Source organism: Musca domestica, unplaced genomic scaffold (genome assembly GCF_030504385.1).
Source record: "Musca domestica strain aabys unplaced genomic scaffold, Musca_domestica.polishedcontigs.V.1.1 16, whole genome shotgun sequence".
NCBI classification, from domain to species: domain Eukaryota; kingdom Metazoa; phylum Arthropoda; class Insecta; order Diptera; family Muscidae; genus Musca; species Musca domestica.
In genome coordinates this window covers 10054899-10071812 of record NW_026712219.1, presented here as the reverse complement: position 1 = coordinate 10071812, position 16914 = coordinate 10054899, and the positions used below count along the sequence as shown (strand labels likewise).

The 16914-nt window shown below is 35.5% G+C and overlaps 2 protein-coding genes across 2 annotated transcripts in view; one reads left to right on the top strand and one right to left on the bottom strand.

Annotated features, from left to right (window-relative positions):
- Positions 1 to 8715, bottom strand: part of LOC105261818 (cilia- and flagella-associated protein 298) — a 30870-nt gene extending 22155 nt beyond the window's left edge. The window contains exon 1 of the mRNA XM_011294310.3: positions 7557 to 8715. Coding sequence (XP_011292612.2) covers positions 7753 to 8625 — 873 coding nt within the window. The 5' untranslated portion in view covers positions 8626 to 8715 and the 3' untranslated portion in view covers positions 7557 to 7752. The remainder of the gene's footprint in view (positions 1 to 7556) is intronic.
- The window catches only part of LOC101890318 (rho GTPase-activating protein conundrum), a 249626-nt gene continuing 240177 nt past the window's right edge, over positions 7466 to 16914 (top strand). Inside the window, exon 1 of the mRNA XM_059120045.1 lies at positions 7466 to 7570. The gene's annotated coding sequence lies outside the window, so the exon portion shown is untranslated. The remainder of the gene's footprint in view (positions 7571 to 16914) is intronic.

The window sequence follows — 16914 nt, the reverse complement described above, 5'->3', positions numbered from 1 at the left end:
AAAAGCATTCTGGTGAGAATTTTTCAGAAAAAAAAGTTATTCGTGATGAATTTTCAAGCGTGATTTCTTTATATTTGGCTGGAAAACCACAAGTGGCTATCGTTAGACAACTCCAGCATTTAGATGTGAATAAATCTTTTGTGTCTTGTACCATCGCTCGTTACCGTGATACTGGCAGCGTAGCCCGACATCAAGAAAGTGGACGAAAGAAAAAAGTAACATCAGCAGAAATGGTTTGAAAAGCAAAGAAGAGACTTGATCGAAACCCGCGTCGCACTGGCCGAAAAATGACTCGTGAGCTGAACATATCGCAATATTCCATTCGGCAAATATTGAAAAATGAGCTCGGGGTAAAGCTGTTGAAATTCTAAAAAGTGCAAGAACTTATACCGCAACAGGAAGAAAATAGACTCAAAAGAATTAAAAGAGTTGCTTCGCTTGGCCGAAAGTGGAGAACTGCCGAATTTGGTTTTATCCGATGAGAAAATATTCGTTGTCCAGCAATTTGTAAACAAAGAAAATGATATTGCAAAAGAGGTCAGCTGAAAATGTGCACCTTCGGTTAGCCACCAGAACTCAAGCGCAGGCCATGGTGATGGTGTGGGCCGCCATAACAGCCGATGGTCGCTCTCCGCACGTATTAATCGATCGTGGCATCAGAATAAATGCCGAATATTATCGCGAAAATATTCTGAAGGGTGTATCAAAGCCTTGGGCACGCAAAAATTTTGGCCGCACAACTTGGACATTTCAACAGGACTCAGCACCATCTCACTCAGCACGCGCCAGCCAAGAATTGTTACAATATGAGGTTTCTCGCTTCATTTCCAGCGCACAAAGGCCACCAAAATCTCCGGATACCACTACGTTGTACTATTGTGTCTGGAATATTTTGGAAAGCAAGGTTGGCACTACTAAATACCAAAGTTTCGATCAACTCAAACAAGCGCTTTGCCGGGAATGGGCCAAAACACCGAAGAGCAACATTCGGGCAGCGTGTGACGTTTTCATTGGCCTTTTGAAGGCCATCATTCGTGCCAAAGGTGACCAATTCGAACAAATCTAAACTTATTCTAAAATGTTATGCTATTTCCGACATTTTTTGCCTTCATTCAATAAAATTAAAAAAAAAATGTAGAGATTAGGGCTGTTGACTTTGTTGCAGTTTTTTTTTATTTCATGCTGTATATCATTTGATACGGCCAAAACGTGCCTAGTCGAAATAACGATTTTAGACGCTAGGACTCTGTTGACCAAAGCCGTTTCAGAAAATTTGGATTCGATCTAGCGAAGTCCGTCCGTCTGTCTCGAAGGGAGTATCCAATTCGCTTCAAACGGGGTACATAGTAGTTTTACTCTCTTACTTAGCTCGTGTTCGGAGATCCTTCTGGTATCTTGCCCACAAAAGGTCGAAATGTTCAAAAAAAAAAAAAAATACTTTGCTGCACAGAAAGAGAAAGAATAATCCGATTTTGCTCCAACTTTGCAAATGCTAATATTTGCATCGGTCAGGCACGATTATGGACGATATCGGTTCACTTCATCAAGTACCTCCTCCAAAAACGGTCAAAATTTTGAATGTGATGTAAGAGTCCCAGTGTCTTCAAATTTCACAAACCCCAATATTTTCACTAACCCAAGGTCTGGTATTAAGATGGAATATATCGGTCCACTCCTTCTGTTACCTCCCCCACAAAAGGTCGAAATTTTCAAAACAAAATGTTTTCTGCACAGAAAGAGAAGCAATAATCCGATTTTGCCCAACTTTGCAAATCCTAATATTTGCATCAGTGCTAGGTCAGATGCGAATAGACTTTATCAAGTACCTCCCCCACAAAGTGTCAACAATTTGAATAATTATAACTCTTATAAAATGGTCTTCAAATTACATACGTTACAATATTTTAAAAAAGGCAGATCAGGTGTGAAGATGGAATATAACGGCCTATCTACATCCCCCACAAAAGGACGAAATTTGGAATATCCATGAAGCTCGTAAAACTCGCAATTAACATCCGGTTCCATTTAGACTTGGCACATCTTATTATTTCTACCAACATAAGCTCTGTTATAAACATGATAAAGATCGGACCATTCCTTCTGCTACCTCCCCCACAAAGGGTCAAAGTTTTGAATAACTAAAACGATCATAAAATCCAAAATAATCATCCGGGTTTCTTCATATATTACACAACCCATTATTTCGACTAACACAAGATCTGCTGTCCACTCTTTCTGGTACCTCCCCCACAAAGGGTCAACATTTTTAATATCTATGAAGTTCATAAAACGCGAAATGACCATTCGATTCTATTCAGACTTGATACATCTCAATACTTCCATGAACAAAAGTTCTGCATGGGAGCAACGCCCTCTACCGCCTTTTAACTAATTTTTTTAACATATCATTTCCTGTCTTTCAAAAAATTACTGTTAATTCCTCCGGCGGTTGTGGGTTCAAATACCTTAATATTTTTCTACGAAAAGTTTACCTCGGCACGTTCAAACTATTAGAAAAACAGAGATTACAAACGCCACTGCCAGTAATTGCGTAAAGCATTGCGCTCATCATCTTCTACTTTAACGAGGAACGCAAAACATAAATTTAAACTTGAACTTGTCATCGACTTTCAACTCAGCTGACATATAATTTGTCAATTATTGTTGTGTTTATCTAAGGTGTAGAGGAGGCTAAATTATTGTCACTGAACTCTGTCAAGTACAAAAGGCAGTGTGAATGTGAATGCGAACAGGTAAATAAATACTTCACTTAGCTGGGTCGGACGACATAACAACAATATAATAATATGTACTTATATATATTTATGTATGTGTATGGGGTTTAATAAGATGTTTAGAGGGATATATAATTAAAGTTTTGAATTTATTCACTTAAGTAGGAAAATTTGTATTAACGGTTATTTCGAAGAGATGGTTGGTTAAATAAAATATAAGAACATTTGAGACATGACAAAAATGAATTAGAAATTCTACAGAAATATGTTATTCCTAAATCGCTAAAAAATGTTGGAAACCAGAGAAGAAATGCATGTGTACATTCAATTGATACAAATCAGCGAAAGCCCTATAAAAACAAAAGGGCTGTCGTCATTCCGTCTGTAATAATCAGGGTGAGGTGAAAAAACTTCAACCATCTTCAGACTGCTGTCATTTGTAAGGCACTAGTCCGACAACTGTTAAAATTATTCCAGTGACAGCTCATTAAATTGTTTATAAACGTACAAAAGCATTTTGGTGAGAATTTTTCAGAAAAAAAAATTATTCGTGATGGAATTCAAGCGTGACAGTGTGATTTCTTTATATTTGGCTGGAAAACAACAAGTGGCCATCGTTAGAGCACTCCTGTATTTAAATGTGAATAAATGTCTCGTACCATCGCTTGTTGCCGTGATACTGGTAGCGTAGCCCGACGTCAGGGAAGTGAACGGAAGAAAACAGCAACATCAACAGAAATGGTTCGAAAAGTAAAGAAGCGACTTGATCGAAACTCGATCGAAAAATGGCTAGTGATCTGAACATATCGCAATATTTAATTCGGCAAATATTGGAAAAAGAGCTCGGGGTAAAACCATTGAAATACCAAAAAGTTCAAGAACTTACACCGCAACAGAGAGAAAATAGACTCAAAAGAGCTAAAGAGTTGCTTTGCTTGGCCGAAGATGGTGAACTGCCGAATTTGGTTTTCTCCGATGAGAAAACATTCGTTGTCCAGCAGTTTGTAAACAAACACAATGATCGAGTTTACTTACCAAAGAGGTCAGCTGGAAATGTGCACCTTCGGTTGGCCACCAGAACTCAAGCGTCGTCCATGGTGATGGTGTGGGCCGTCATAACAGCCGAAGGTCGATCTCCGCTCGTATTAATCGACCGTGGCATCAGAATAAATGCCGAATATTATCGCGGAAATATTCTGGATGGTGTATTAAGGCCATGGCACGCAAACATTTTGGCCGCAGACCTTGGACGCACCACCCAAGAATGCTTACAAAATGAGGTTCCTTCCTTCATTTCCAACGCACAATGGTCACCGAAATCTCTGGATACCAATCCGTTGGACTATTGTGTCAGGAGATTTTTGAGAAGCAAGATTGACACTAAAAATTACCAAAGTGTCGATCACCACATGCAAGCGCATGAGCTGAACATATCGGCAAATATGGAAAAATGAGCTCGGGGTAAAGCCATTAAAATTCAAAAAGTGCAAGAACTTACACCGCAATAGAAAGAAAATAGACTCAAAAGAGCAAAAGATGTTTCGCTTGGCTTCGTTGGACTGTTGTCTCTGGAGTATTTTGGAAAGCAGGGTTGCCACTAAAAAATATCAAAGTGTCAATCACCTCAAGCAAGCACTTCGCCGAGTATGGGCCAAAATACCGCAGAGAAACATTCGGGTAGCGTGTGACGGTTTCGTGCCTAAGGTGGCCAAATCGAACAAATCTAAATTTATTCTAAAATTTGATGTTATTTCCGACATTTTTTGCTTTCATTGAATAGAATTGAAAAAAAAAAAAAACTGTAAAAAGTATGGCGTTTGACTTTGTTGCAGTTTTTTTTTATCTCACCCTGTAAATCTCAGAATAAGCCATTGGTCTGTTCCAGAACTGTAGGAATATAAAACTTTTTACTATTTTACCTTTATGTTATCGAAAATTTGGTAAAAATAGTACATTCTTGCAGGTTCTGGAACAGACCATATATATCTGGGTGCTATAATTTTTAAGAAAATTATATTCAAAATTTATGTACAACAAGTAAAAACAAGTAAGCAAAGGCTACAGTCGAGCGGGGCCGACTGTTGAATACCCTACAACACTATAATAAATGATACAGTTTATATAGGCCATATACTCGAAAGAATTCCACAAGATATTTTGACAAATAATAAAAGAAAACCATCAGGTTTCGTTCTCTAATTTTCGAATAATAGCAACTTAAACTAATTTGCTCATTTCCAATTTATTGGTAGATGTTGCACGTAAATGGTCTTCCTAGATCTGGAACCAATATTCCCCAAAGACCTATAATCTCTCAGAAGTGGCAAAAGATTAACATTTATTATTGGTTTTTGACAGAAACACATCTATATAAGATACAGCCATTTGACTATATTCTTCAACGAAATCAGCCTTAACGAAAAAGTCAGAAGTGCGTCTTTCCTGTATTTGTGAATTCTCCAAAACGACACTGGAATGTATATTTTCGTATTTTATCTACAAAAGTTGGCAAACTATTTCACACATTGAATATTTTTGGATGGCCATCCAAAACTATTTGGCTTTTGCAATGTCCGGTAACCTCCATTCAAATGCGATCGGGCGATAATTACGACTTGCTGAAAAGTTTGCAGTTTTTTTGTCCATTTCAACCCCTAAATATATGGCGATTATCTCCAAAAAGAGTAGGCTTCTATTCTGACCCTCATCTTATCCCCATGCAAAATTTCATAAGGATCGGTATATGATATCCTGATATCCTAACTACTTAGTTTTGTTAGCTGTAGAAATATTACCAAATGTTTAATTCAAAATGAAAATATGCCAAAAATATGACAAAATTGAAAAAATATGAGAAAATATTACAAAATCAATATTTTCATCTTTAGAGAGATATTTTTATGCGATTTTTTAGACGTTTTTTCTTTCCTGCCAAGAGGCCATTCTGAATTAATGAGAACTGTCGAAATCAGTTCAGCCGTTCTCGACATATAAGAGATCTTTCAAGCATATCTTCTTTGATAGACATATATATCGCACATATTTTGCTATATATCCGATTTGTTGGATGTTAACATCAATGTAAAGATCAGAGGTAACCTTGTCATGGCTTTTGATTTCGCCGGGATTTAAAATATTCGCGGTTTAATGAAAAATTTTGATTTTTTCAACACAAAAGATATGGTCTATTTTACCCGCTAAATATTATCCGATGACCACCCAAATTGGTAGGCTTCTTCCCCGCCCTAAACTCTAGCTACATGCGCAATGCGCGTCGATTGGTCTATAATTGCGACCTGTAGAGCAACTGCAAAATCAGTATTTTTTTCAGTTTTTGGTCCATTTCAACCCCTAAATATTATGCGATCATCTCCAAAAGATAGGGTTTTATTCTGACCTTAACCCCACCTACATTCTAAATTTCGTGCCATAATTGCGACCTGTAGAGTGATTACAAATTAACATGGACAGACGGACAACCATTTGGTACAAATTTGGCAATTTCCAAAAAAAAAATCCGTTTAAAATTCTGTTAAAATCTTAAACATACCGAATGCCTATAGGACGACGTAGACCTGCATAGGCAACTTTTGTCATAAGTTATTACAATATTTAAATGCGAAACTTGAAGAAAAATCAGGTTACAATGAAATACCGAATATAGGGGTACCGTTATATGGGGGATATACGAAGGCGTGGACCTGCACAGACAATTTTCTGGCATGGGCTGAAGTATCCATTACGAACTTCACATGCGAAATTTGAAACAATCCCGGTAAATAATGTCGCTAAAATCATCAAAATACCGAATATCGGGGGGTACGGTATATGGGGGCTATACGAAGACGTAGACCTACATGGCCCATTTTCTGTTTTATGCTGCAGTATTTATTACGAACTTCAAATGCCAAATTTGAAACCATTCCGGTAAATAATGTCGCTAAAATCATCAAAATGCCGAATATCGGGAGGTAGCGTTATATGGGGGCTATATGATAAATTGGACCTACATGGCCCATTTACGAACTTAACCTGCCTAGTGGCAAAATATACATGTGTGCAAAATTTTAGCCTTCTATCTCAATTTGTTCGAAAGATAGCGTGATTACAACAGACATACCGACAGACACACAGCAGACAGACGGACATGGCTAAATCGTCTTAGAATTTTACGCTGATCAAGAATATATATACTTTGTTGCGTCTGACATGAGTATTTCGAGGAGTTACAAACGGAATGACAAAATTAATATACCCTCCATAGTATGGTGGAGGGTATAAAAATACTTGAAATCGGATTTATCCTTACATGGGAACTACTTCAAAAAGTGGATCGATATGATCCATTTTCTTCACCAATGATTGTGGATGAAGTCCAAAGATCTCCATCGAATTTCTAAGCTCTATTCTATTGCGTTTTTTTTTTTTTAATTTTTGGTTCAAGCTTCCATACCAAAAAGTAAAAAAATCCTTAAAAATTGACCTTTGAATAAATTTCCTAAAATATTCTTTAAAAATTCCACTTTTGAAAATATATACTTAAAAAATCCGTAAAAATGGCCGTCCTTGAAAAAATATTCTTTAAGACTCTTCGACTATGATTTTAGTCATCCTTGAAAAAATTCCTTCTTTAATCAATTTTTTTAAACTACAAAAAATTATATCAAACTGACATCAAATTTTTATTAAAACCCTTTTTTGAATTTTCTAAAAATTTATATTTGAACGTCAAGTTGGAATTCTGAATGAAAATTGTATCTAAATCCGGAATGATAGAATAAAGCTGATATAAGACCAAGAACAGTGCAGAAGGGTACTCACCGTATGCCATCGCAGTAAGTGAAGATGTTTTTACAAAACTTTTGATTTTCAAAATAAATTCCAAATATTATTAGTTTGATTTTGTTATCTTTGAAATCACAAAAAAAAAAAAGAATTGACAGAGAAAAATTATGAATTTTTAATTACAACACAACATCTGAGTGATAAAGCATTTCCAAGTCCTTTCCCTCCTCCTTCAACCGACACGGAAACGAACATTTTCCAGGCCGTGCACCTGGCGCTTCAAATGTCCTCCATCTGCCCAGTTGGAATTCAAATAATGATCATCTTCGTCCAATTCTAATTTCTTCAACTCCTCCTGTCTTCGATAGGCATCGGCCATCATACGTTTACGTATTTCATCCGTGATGACAGGTTCCCGAGAGGGAGGTCCCTCACCATGGCTATTTAATTTAACCACCACTTTGGTTTTATCATGACGTCCAAGAAAATCGCTCAATTGTTTGTCATTTAATATCAAACGTCCAGCAAACCATAATTGGGCCTTTGACGGCTCAATAACTTCCTTAGAGGCCTGGGTACCCGACAAGTCTTCTGTGTTGCTGAATTCCATGCGTATGGTGTCGTGTGGTGGCAGCTGCATGGGATAAACAATTGTCACGGCACCTTTTAAGATATTTAAGGCTTCCGCTATGGTCTTCAGGGTCAAGGGTGTTTTAGCCAATACCAATTTTTTGTTAATCATGGCACGAGCATCGCCGATTGATTTCCTTAGCACCTCTTGCATTTTCTCCTTCGGCTGTTGACCATTCCGGCGTCCAATGGGGTCCTTGTTGAAAACGAATCCCCCAGATGGTATACACTTCTCTGCCCAAACATCTTTGAGTTTCAGTTCCTCCACCTGCTCATCGGTAAGGCCCATCATTTCCGGGGGCAGTAGAGTACCATGCGAGGCCAGTTCCTCCATTTCCATACAGATACGTTCGATTTTAAGACGTCCATTATAAATAGCTGTTATGTCGCGAATAACGGAATTGGTGTCTTCATTGACACTGGTCTCGTAGAGAAACAGGTCCTCGTCGCCACGTTTCACATGTAGAAGCACCATAGTCGGTGGAAAATTGATTGTAATATTTTCGAGGTTGTTGTTTCGGCAAGCAAATAGAAATTGACACAAATTCCGAAGAATTTCAATACTGATGGTATTGACATGTAAACAAATACTTTGGTTACCATGTTACCCAAAACGTTGCCAAGGAAATAGTTGGGCAAAGTTGTTGTTAGGAGGAATCTGGAAATTTTTTAAACATTTGTTTTGGATCTTTTTTCAAGGATGACCAGAGCTATAATCGTGAAGTGTTAAAGGTTGTACTTGTAGGATGGTAGGGCTTTAAGTTAATATTCAAGAACAAAACAAAGAATAACTCAGATTTCGATCCCTTTTCAAATGAAATGCTCTCTGATAACCCCTAAAGGCTTTTTTCAAAGACACTGGGCAACACAGAAATTACGGGAAGAATACAGCAGATTATAAAAGCAGAGTTAAAACTAGAAGAGACGTGTATCGAAGTTTGATCAAAATTTTGACCATTTGTGGGAGAGTCACTTGATGGAGAGGACCGATATTTCCCGTTTTTGCACCTGACCCAAAACTGACGCAAATACTAGGATTTGCAAAGTTGGATTATCCTTTCTCTTTCTGTGCAAAAAATATATTTTTTGAAAATTTCGACCTTTTGTGGGGGAGGTACCAGAAGGAGTGTACCGATTTTGCCCATCTTAACACCAGACCTCGGGTTTATAAACATATTGGGATGTGTTAAATTAGGAGGCAATCGGACTCTTACATCACATTTTATGAGAGTTGTAATTATTCAAAATTTTGACCATTTGTGGGGGAGGTACTTGATGGAGTGGACCAATATTGTCCATTTTCGCACCTGACCTAGCATTAACGCAAATATTAGGATTTGCAAAGTTGGAGCAAACTCGGATTATCCTTTCTCTTTCTGTGCAAAAAATATATTTTTTGAAAATATGGAGTTTTTGTGGGGGAGGTACAGAAGGAGTGAACCGATATTACCCTTCTCCGAACTCGAACCAAGTTTGGACCAAATTGACGACTCCAAATGTTCTGAAACGAATTTGGTCCAAAGAGACCTAGAGTCTAAAACTGTTATTTCGACTAGACACGTTTTGACCGTATCAAATGATATATACCCTAGGGTATAAAAATCTATGCTTAATTCTAGACACCAACAGTGATCCGAAATTGGTACCATGTAGTACCTATAACTCCACAACTCCACCACCTCTCTCTTTCTCTCTCTTAACACCAGATACCATCAGAGACCTCAATATCAATTTTCGGGATTTCAGCTCTATTCATTCATTCAGTACTATTTAGGACTTTACGTACAATTATAGTATTCATTTTCAAACCCCGTTCCATATTTCAATCCTAGGCGCCAACAGACATCGCAATATACAATTTCACGGTTTCAGCTCTACCTTTGACCGAATACCAAATTTAGTACCAACTATAGTTCGCATTTCCACCTTAAAATCTTTACCTCAGATACCAACAGCTATCTATTTATCAAGTTTCAGAATTTTAGCTTTTAATAATAACATATAACAATAACATCCATATCGATTTTCAGGATTTCAGATCTTTTCTTCCACTCAATACCCAATTTAGTACTTTTCGAACAATTATAGTACACATTTCCGAAACAACCAACCACATATCAATCCCAGTTACCAACAGAGACCTCAATATCGAATTTCGGGATTCCAGCTCTATACATTCACTCAATACCAAATTTAGTACAATACCTCGATCATATAATCCCATAGGAATCTTATTTACAAATTTTAGAATTCCAGCTGCATTGGTTCACTGTATTTCTAAGTTGTTCCAAATTTAGTACAACTTAGAATTTCCAAACAACCTGCACAATACATAGTCAACAGACATTTTATTTCACAATTTTAGGATTCGAGTCCTATCGGTTCACTTAAATTTAAATTGCAACAAATTTAGTACACAACATAAATTGTACTAAATTTATTAACATTTAGTACACATACTCTTATTAACCCATAGAAATCTATATTCCCAACTTCAGTATTCCAGCCTCATCGACTTACCCAAATCCAAATGGTAAATTTAAGTAAATATGAGTATAAATTTTCAAAAATACCTCCATATCCCAATCCCACACGCCGACATGAATCTTATTTACAAATTTTGGGATATCAGCTCTATTGGTTCACCCAAATTTAAATTGTACCAAATTTTGTGTCACTTAGTACACGTACAAGTTTCCATAACAACCTACTATCTATCATCCGCATCATCCAATAGAATATTATTTTCAAATTTCAGGATTCCAATTAAACCGGTTCTCCTAAAATTAAATTGTACTAAATTTAGTACCATTTGGTACACATAAGTACGAATTTCCAACCTGGATCATATAATCCAATATAAATTTTATTTTTAAATTTCAGGATACCAGTCTTATCGGTTTAACCAAAATCCAAAATGTACCAAATTTAGTACATTTTGGTTCCTATAAGAAAAAATTTCCAAAACTACCTTCATATCCCAATCCTACAATCCGACATTGATCTTATTTCTAAATTTCAGGATGTTAGCTCTATTGGCTCACCCAAACTCAAATTTGTACCAAATTCAGTACCACTTAGTACATATGAGTACAAATTTCCATAATTACCTACATCACAACATCCAATAGAAATCCTATTTCCCGATTTCAGAATTCCAACTCTATCGAATCTCCGAAAATTTAAATTGCACCAAATTTAGTTCCATTTAGTACACATAAGTACGAATTTCTAAAACTACTCACATATCTCAGTACTACAATGCAAACGTAATATAATTTCATAGATTCAGCATTTCAGCTTTATTGGTTAACCCAATTGAAAATTGTGCCAAATTTAGTACCATTTAGTACATTTCGTATTCATACTCACAAATTTCGAAATCCTACAACCCAGCAGAAAAGTTAATTTTAAATTTTAGGACTCCGTTTCACCAAATCCAAATTCTACCAAATGTAGTACCTTTTAGTACTTTTCGTATACATGAGTGCGCACTTCCACAACTACCATCTTACATCGACCCTACTCCTCAAACGTGATTCCCATTCTAAGTTTTTAGCTCTAACCGTTCAAATATTGTACATTTTAGTTCTCTTCGTACAGTTATAGTGCGAATCATACATTTCAAATTTCCAAAGGGTACTATTTTTAATACCTTTTAGTATTTTCGTACCTTTCTAGTAGGAATTTCCAAAAACCCAGCCTTATCTGACACCTTCGGACCAAGAGTAACCCTTACCCAATATTTAATGTTTTTATAGAAGGCCTCGTTATTTTTCAGGAATATTTTCTCTAGTCAGATCTAAAATGGACTTTTTTAGTTTCACCAAAAGAACCACCGAATATTTGTACAATTGTTATTCTAATGATTATTACTTTTCACATTCCGAACGGGTGGTCGCGGTTGTGGTGGTGGTTCCATTCAATTTACAACAAGTTTTATTTCACTTCATGGTTATTACGTAAAATAAAAAAAACAAATAAATATTTCTTGTCATGTGCCAGCTAAGAAATAGAAAACAACAACAACACCATAACCAACAACAATAGCATAGAAACATCCCACTACAATGGGGCATGAAACATGACCTTGGGACTTCAAATAATTAAAAGCGGCTTCATTAGTTTAAGAACCCCTTCAGCCAGTGGTACGTCAGAAAACACCATCGGTGAATCAAGACTTCTCTGCGATAAGTTTGAGTCTAGATTTCAATGAGTTTTTGGCTTAGCCGTCGAGCCATTCAAAATTCTTCTATCTACGATCAATTACAAGCCAAGCTTAAATCCTCCACAATTTGTTTGGTGGTTTATTTGTTTTTAAGACGGCAGCAGATGTTCAAAGTGTTAGAACTATATTTGTTTCGCCACAAAAAATAAATTCTGGAAATTGAGAAAAAAAAAAGACAACAACAACACCAACGACAACAAAAGTTTCACTTAATGATTTCATGCTTAACAATTTGTTCGTTATCAAATGTTGAAAGAAATGAATATAAAAAAATTAAAATGATATTTGTTATAACACACATACACTCATTCAGAATCCAACCTAGAACAATGAAACATTTATGTATCTACGTAAATATTTCTAAATTTATTTTGCATGATATAGACGACGAAGAAGAAGATAATTTGTATGGCCAACGTTGAAAAAAGGTTGCCAATTTTTTGCGACACAATGTTTTGTAAGATAATGCTTGGGACTTGCTATTATCACTGAGCGGATCAAACAAGCGTATCGTCAATACAGACACTCATTCCTTTTCATTTAGTTTTTATGTGGGGTAATTAGTGATCATCAGCAGGGTATGTCCGAAGGTATGACTTCATCTTGATCATTTATTTAGATTTATTGGAGTAAACAGAGTTCGGGGAAGTTTCCGCAATTTGGCGCTAATGAGAAGGTAATTAGAGAACGAAATTGGTTTGAATTTGAAATGAATTTATTTCTTGATTTTTATTTTTTTATTCGTTAGAAAAAGTGGATTTTTATAAAGCCTCTAATTAGAATAATTGGAAACGAAGCCAGCCAGTAAAGAAACTCTGTATGAAATCTCCAAGGCTTTGAATGCCTGTAGAAGGTCTTATTTGACAATCCTGAAAAATTTTACCTAGCAAAGGGTTCCTATTGTGGCACAATTACAAAAGGTAGAACAAATCTAACCCCTACATACAATTTTTTCCTTAGGTGCCACAATTCTGTCAAAACATATACACAGTTTGTATATGTGTGTGTATTTTTGGAATAAAAACAAAAAAAAAAAAAAAAAAAACAAGAAAGAGAGTCTTAAAGTCGGGCGGGGCGACATTATGATATCCTACACCACTTTGCCAATTTAGTAGAGCTCCGCATAACAATCAAAAGTTTTTGCGGGAGAATTCAATGATACGCGCTATAATTATAATTATAATTTAAAGTTCAAAGGACTAAATATGCCGAAGCCCATTTGGTGCAAAATTAATTTGAAATCAGATAAGGATATAAAGCTATATATAAATCGGAACCGATCTTGATAAAATAGATAGATATTTCTTAGCTGTATTTCATATATTTCCCGGAATATCGTTGTTACGGAGTGCATATTACGGCTGTGGGTAACAAATATAACAAATCGGATGAACAGTATATATGGGAGCTATAGCTCCGATTTTCAACAAATTTGGCATACTAGCTTCTAGACTCAATTCGGTCGTAAGTGCCAAATTCCATCCCATTTGGACAAATATTATACGTTTGGTGCACAATAAAAGGTAAATCGAACGAAGTTATATATGGGAGCTATATCCAGATCTGAACGGACCTCAATAAAATTTATCAAATGTCTTTCTGAGCTGTATTTGATATATTTCCCCAAATATTGTTGTTACAGAGCGCATATTACGGCTGCGGAGGACAAAAATAACAAATCGGATGAACAATATATATGGGAGCTATAGCTATATCTTAACCGATCGATCAAATTTGACATACTTATTTTCAGGCCTAATTTGGTTGTATGTGCAAAATTCCATACTATTCGGGTATGATATTACACGTTTGGTGCACAATAAAAGGCAAATCGGACGAAGATATATATGGGAGCTTTATCTAAATTTTGACCGATTACCTCCAGTTTCAATAGGGTTCGTCCTTGGGCCAAAAAAATGATTTGTACAAAATTTCATCTGGATAGGGCGAAAAATGCGAACAGTACTTTGTTTACAAAAACATATAAATCGACTCCGAATGTGATTATATGGAGATCATAAAAAGGAACTATGGGTCTATCTCGTTTCCATTTGCCTGATACAAACAAATGCACAAAGACATAGTACCCTGACCACCCAGTAGGACATAATTAAATTTTGAATTTAGAGACACAGATATGCATATTTTCCACGTTCTAAATGTATAATTTTTGGATAAAACAATCTTGTCCTAATATTTTGGATTCAATTTTGTGGAAAAACCCTAATATTCAACTCAAGTTTTGTGTGTTTTTCGCAACATTTTTTGTCAAAAAAAAAAAAAAAAAAAAAATCTTAAATAAACAAAACCAATTGTTGCATGTTTAAAAACTCTATTTGACATAATAAAATTCCAGCCTAGTTTCCTTGAAGTTGATCAACCTTTCTTATTGAGCCATGGGTCCTATCGACGGGGTGTCTTCATGAATCCTATTTAAAGAATTGATCTTCCTATTAGAAAGGTCGTTCCATAACAGTTTTTCTTGAAAGTATAAATAAAATAAAGTTTATCTAGTATGATATTAGTAAAACCATAGCACAATGGACCAACATTCGATTTTTGTGTTTAAAAATATTTCAATATCAAATTACAAAATTTCAGCTCTATCCTTTCACCCAATATCAATTTAGTACTATTCAGTACTTTTCATACAATTATAGTACACATTTTTAAACCCACCCCTATATCTCAATTCCAGATACTAACATAAGCCTCAATATCGAATATCGGGATTTCAGTTCTATCCCTTCACCTACCCAATACCATAAATAATACTATTTAGTACTTTTTTAGAATTAGAGTACTCATTTCCAAAACCATCTCGATATCTCAATTGCAGATACCAGTAGTGACCTCAGTTCCAGATATATCCCATCACCCAATTTATAATTTAGTACCACTTAGTATTTTCCAAAAATTATAGTACACATTTCCAAAACCATCTTACATCTTAACCACAGATACCAACAAAGGCCTCAATATTAAATTTCAAAATTTTATCCCTTCAACCAATACGGAATTTAGTACCATTTAGTACTTTTCGTATAAATATAGGAACCACCTCAAAATCTCAATTCCAGATACCAATAACAACCTCGATATTAAATTTCAGGATTTCAGCTCTATCCCTTCACCCAATACCAAATTTAGTACTATTTTGTATTTTTCGTACAATTGTAGTTCACATTTCCGAAACCCATCTCCATATCTCAATTCCAGATACTAACAGAGACCTCCACCATTAGTACTAATATAGGGCGCATTTCTAAACCACCACCAATTCCAGTATACCCGCTCTATTGGTTCACCCAAATCCAAATTGTACCAATTTTAGTGCCATTGAGTACATATAAATACAAAATTCTTACAATCCAATAGAAATATTTTTTTCTAAATTTCAGGTTTTCAAATGTATCGGTTCTTCCAAAACTTAAACTGTAGCAAATTTTGTACCATTTTGTATTTTTGGCGCACATAATTACACATTTCGGAAACTACCTCCATTTCCAATTTTAGGATTTCAGTTTATCTATTCCTCTAAATTCAAATTTAGTACCATTTAGTACACAAGTTTATATTTTAGGTCCACCAAATCGAAATTTAAAAATTTCATCATTCCAGCGCTATTGGTCCATGCAAATTGAAATTGTACCAAATTCAGTACTGTTTAGTACTTTTCGCCCACATTAGTACAAAATTTCGAAAACTAACCTCATATCCCAATCCTACTCTCTTCACTATTCCAGCTCCATCCGTTCCTCCAAATTCGAATTGTACCAAATTTAGTACCGTTTAGTATTTTCGTATACATGAGTGCACACTTTTTAAACTAATTCCTTAAATCGACTCTAATCCTCAACCTTTATTCCCATTCCAAATTACATTCCATTCCATTCATATTTTTCGTACACTTAATGTACTCTTTGGTACATTTATCATACACTCTATCAGTGACCCTCATTTAAAATGTAGGAGTTCTACCCCTACCGGTTCGTCAAATACAATGGGTACCATATTTAGTACCTTTTAGTACTTTTCGTACGAATTTACAAAACCCCAGGCGGACACCTTCGAACCGTCAAACTAAAATTTCAAGATTCTAGCTTGAGCAGTATCATTTTTAACCATATTTCGAAAAAATGGATCAAAAAGACCCACTTGAGTATTACAATTTTCGATTGAAATAATGCTTGTGTGTTTACCTGCAATATTGTCGAATACACTACATTTCTAAAAGAGAGTTTTTAACCATTTTTTTTTCAAAAAGGACCAAAAAGACATAAGTTTATTTTTAACTCACTTGAGGGTTAAAATTTTAGACCCAAATAAAATTCGTGTCTTTTACTGCAGTATTCCGGAATCGCAATATACTACCTAAAATCAGTGGATTCCAAGGAGTCCTAATCCGAAAATTTTGAAAAATGTGAAAAAATGGGAGCTTGTCCCTCTATTTAGGTTATCTTGGGATGTTAAAGTTCTCCCATTTATTGAAAAAAATTTTTGTTTAATCCGTAATTATTGAAAAAATTTTTTGTT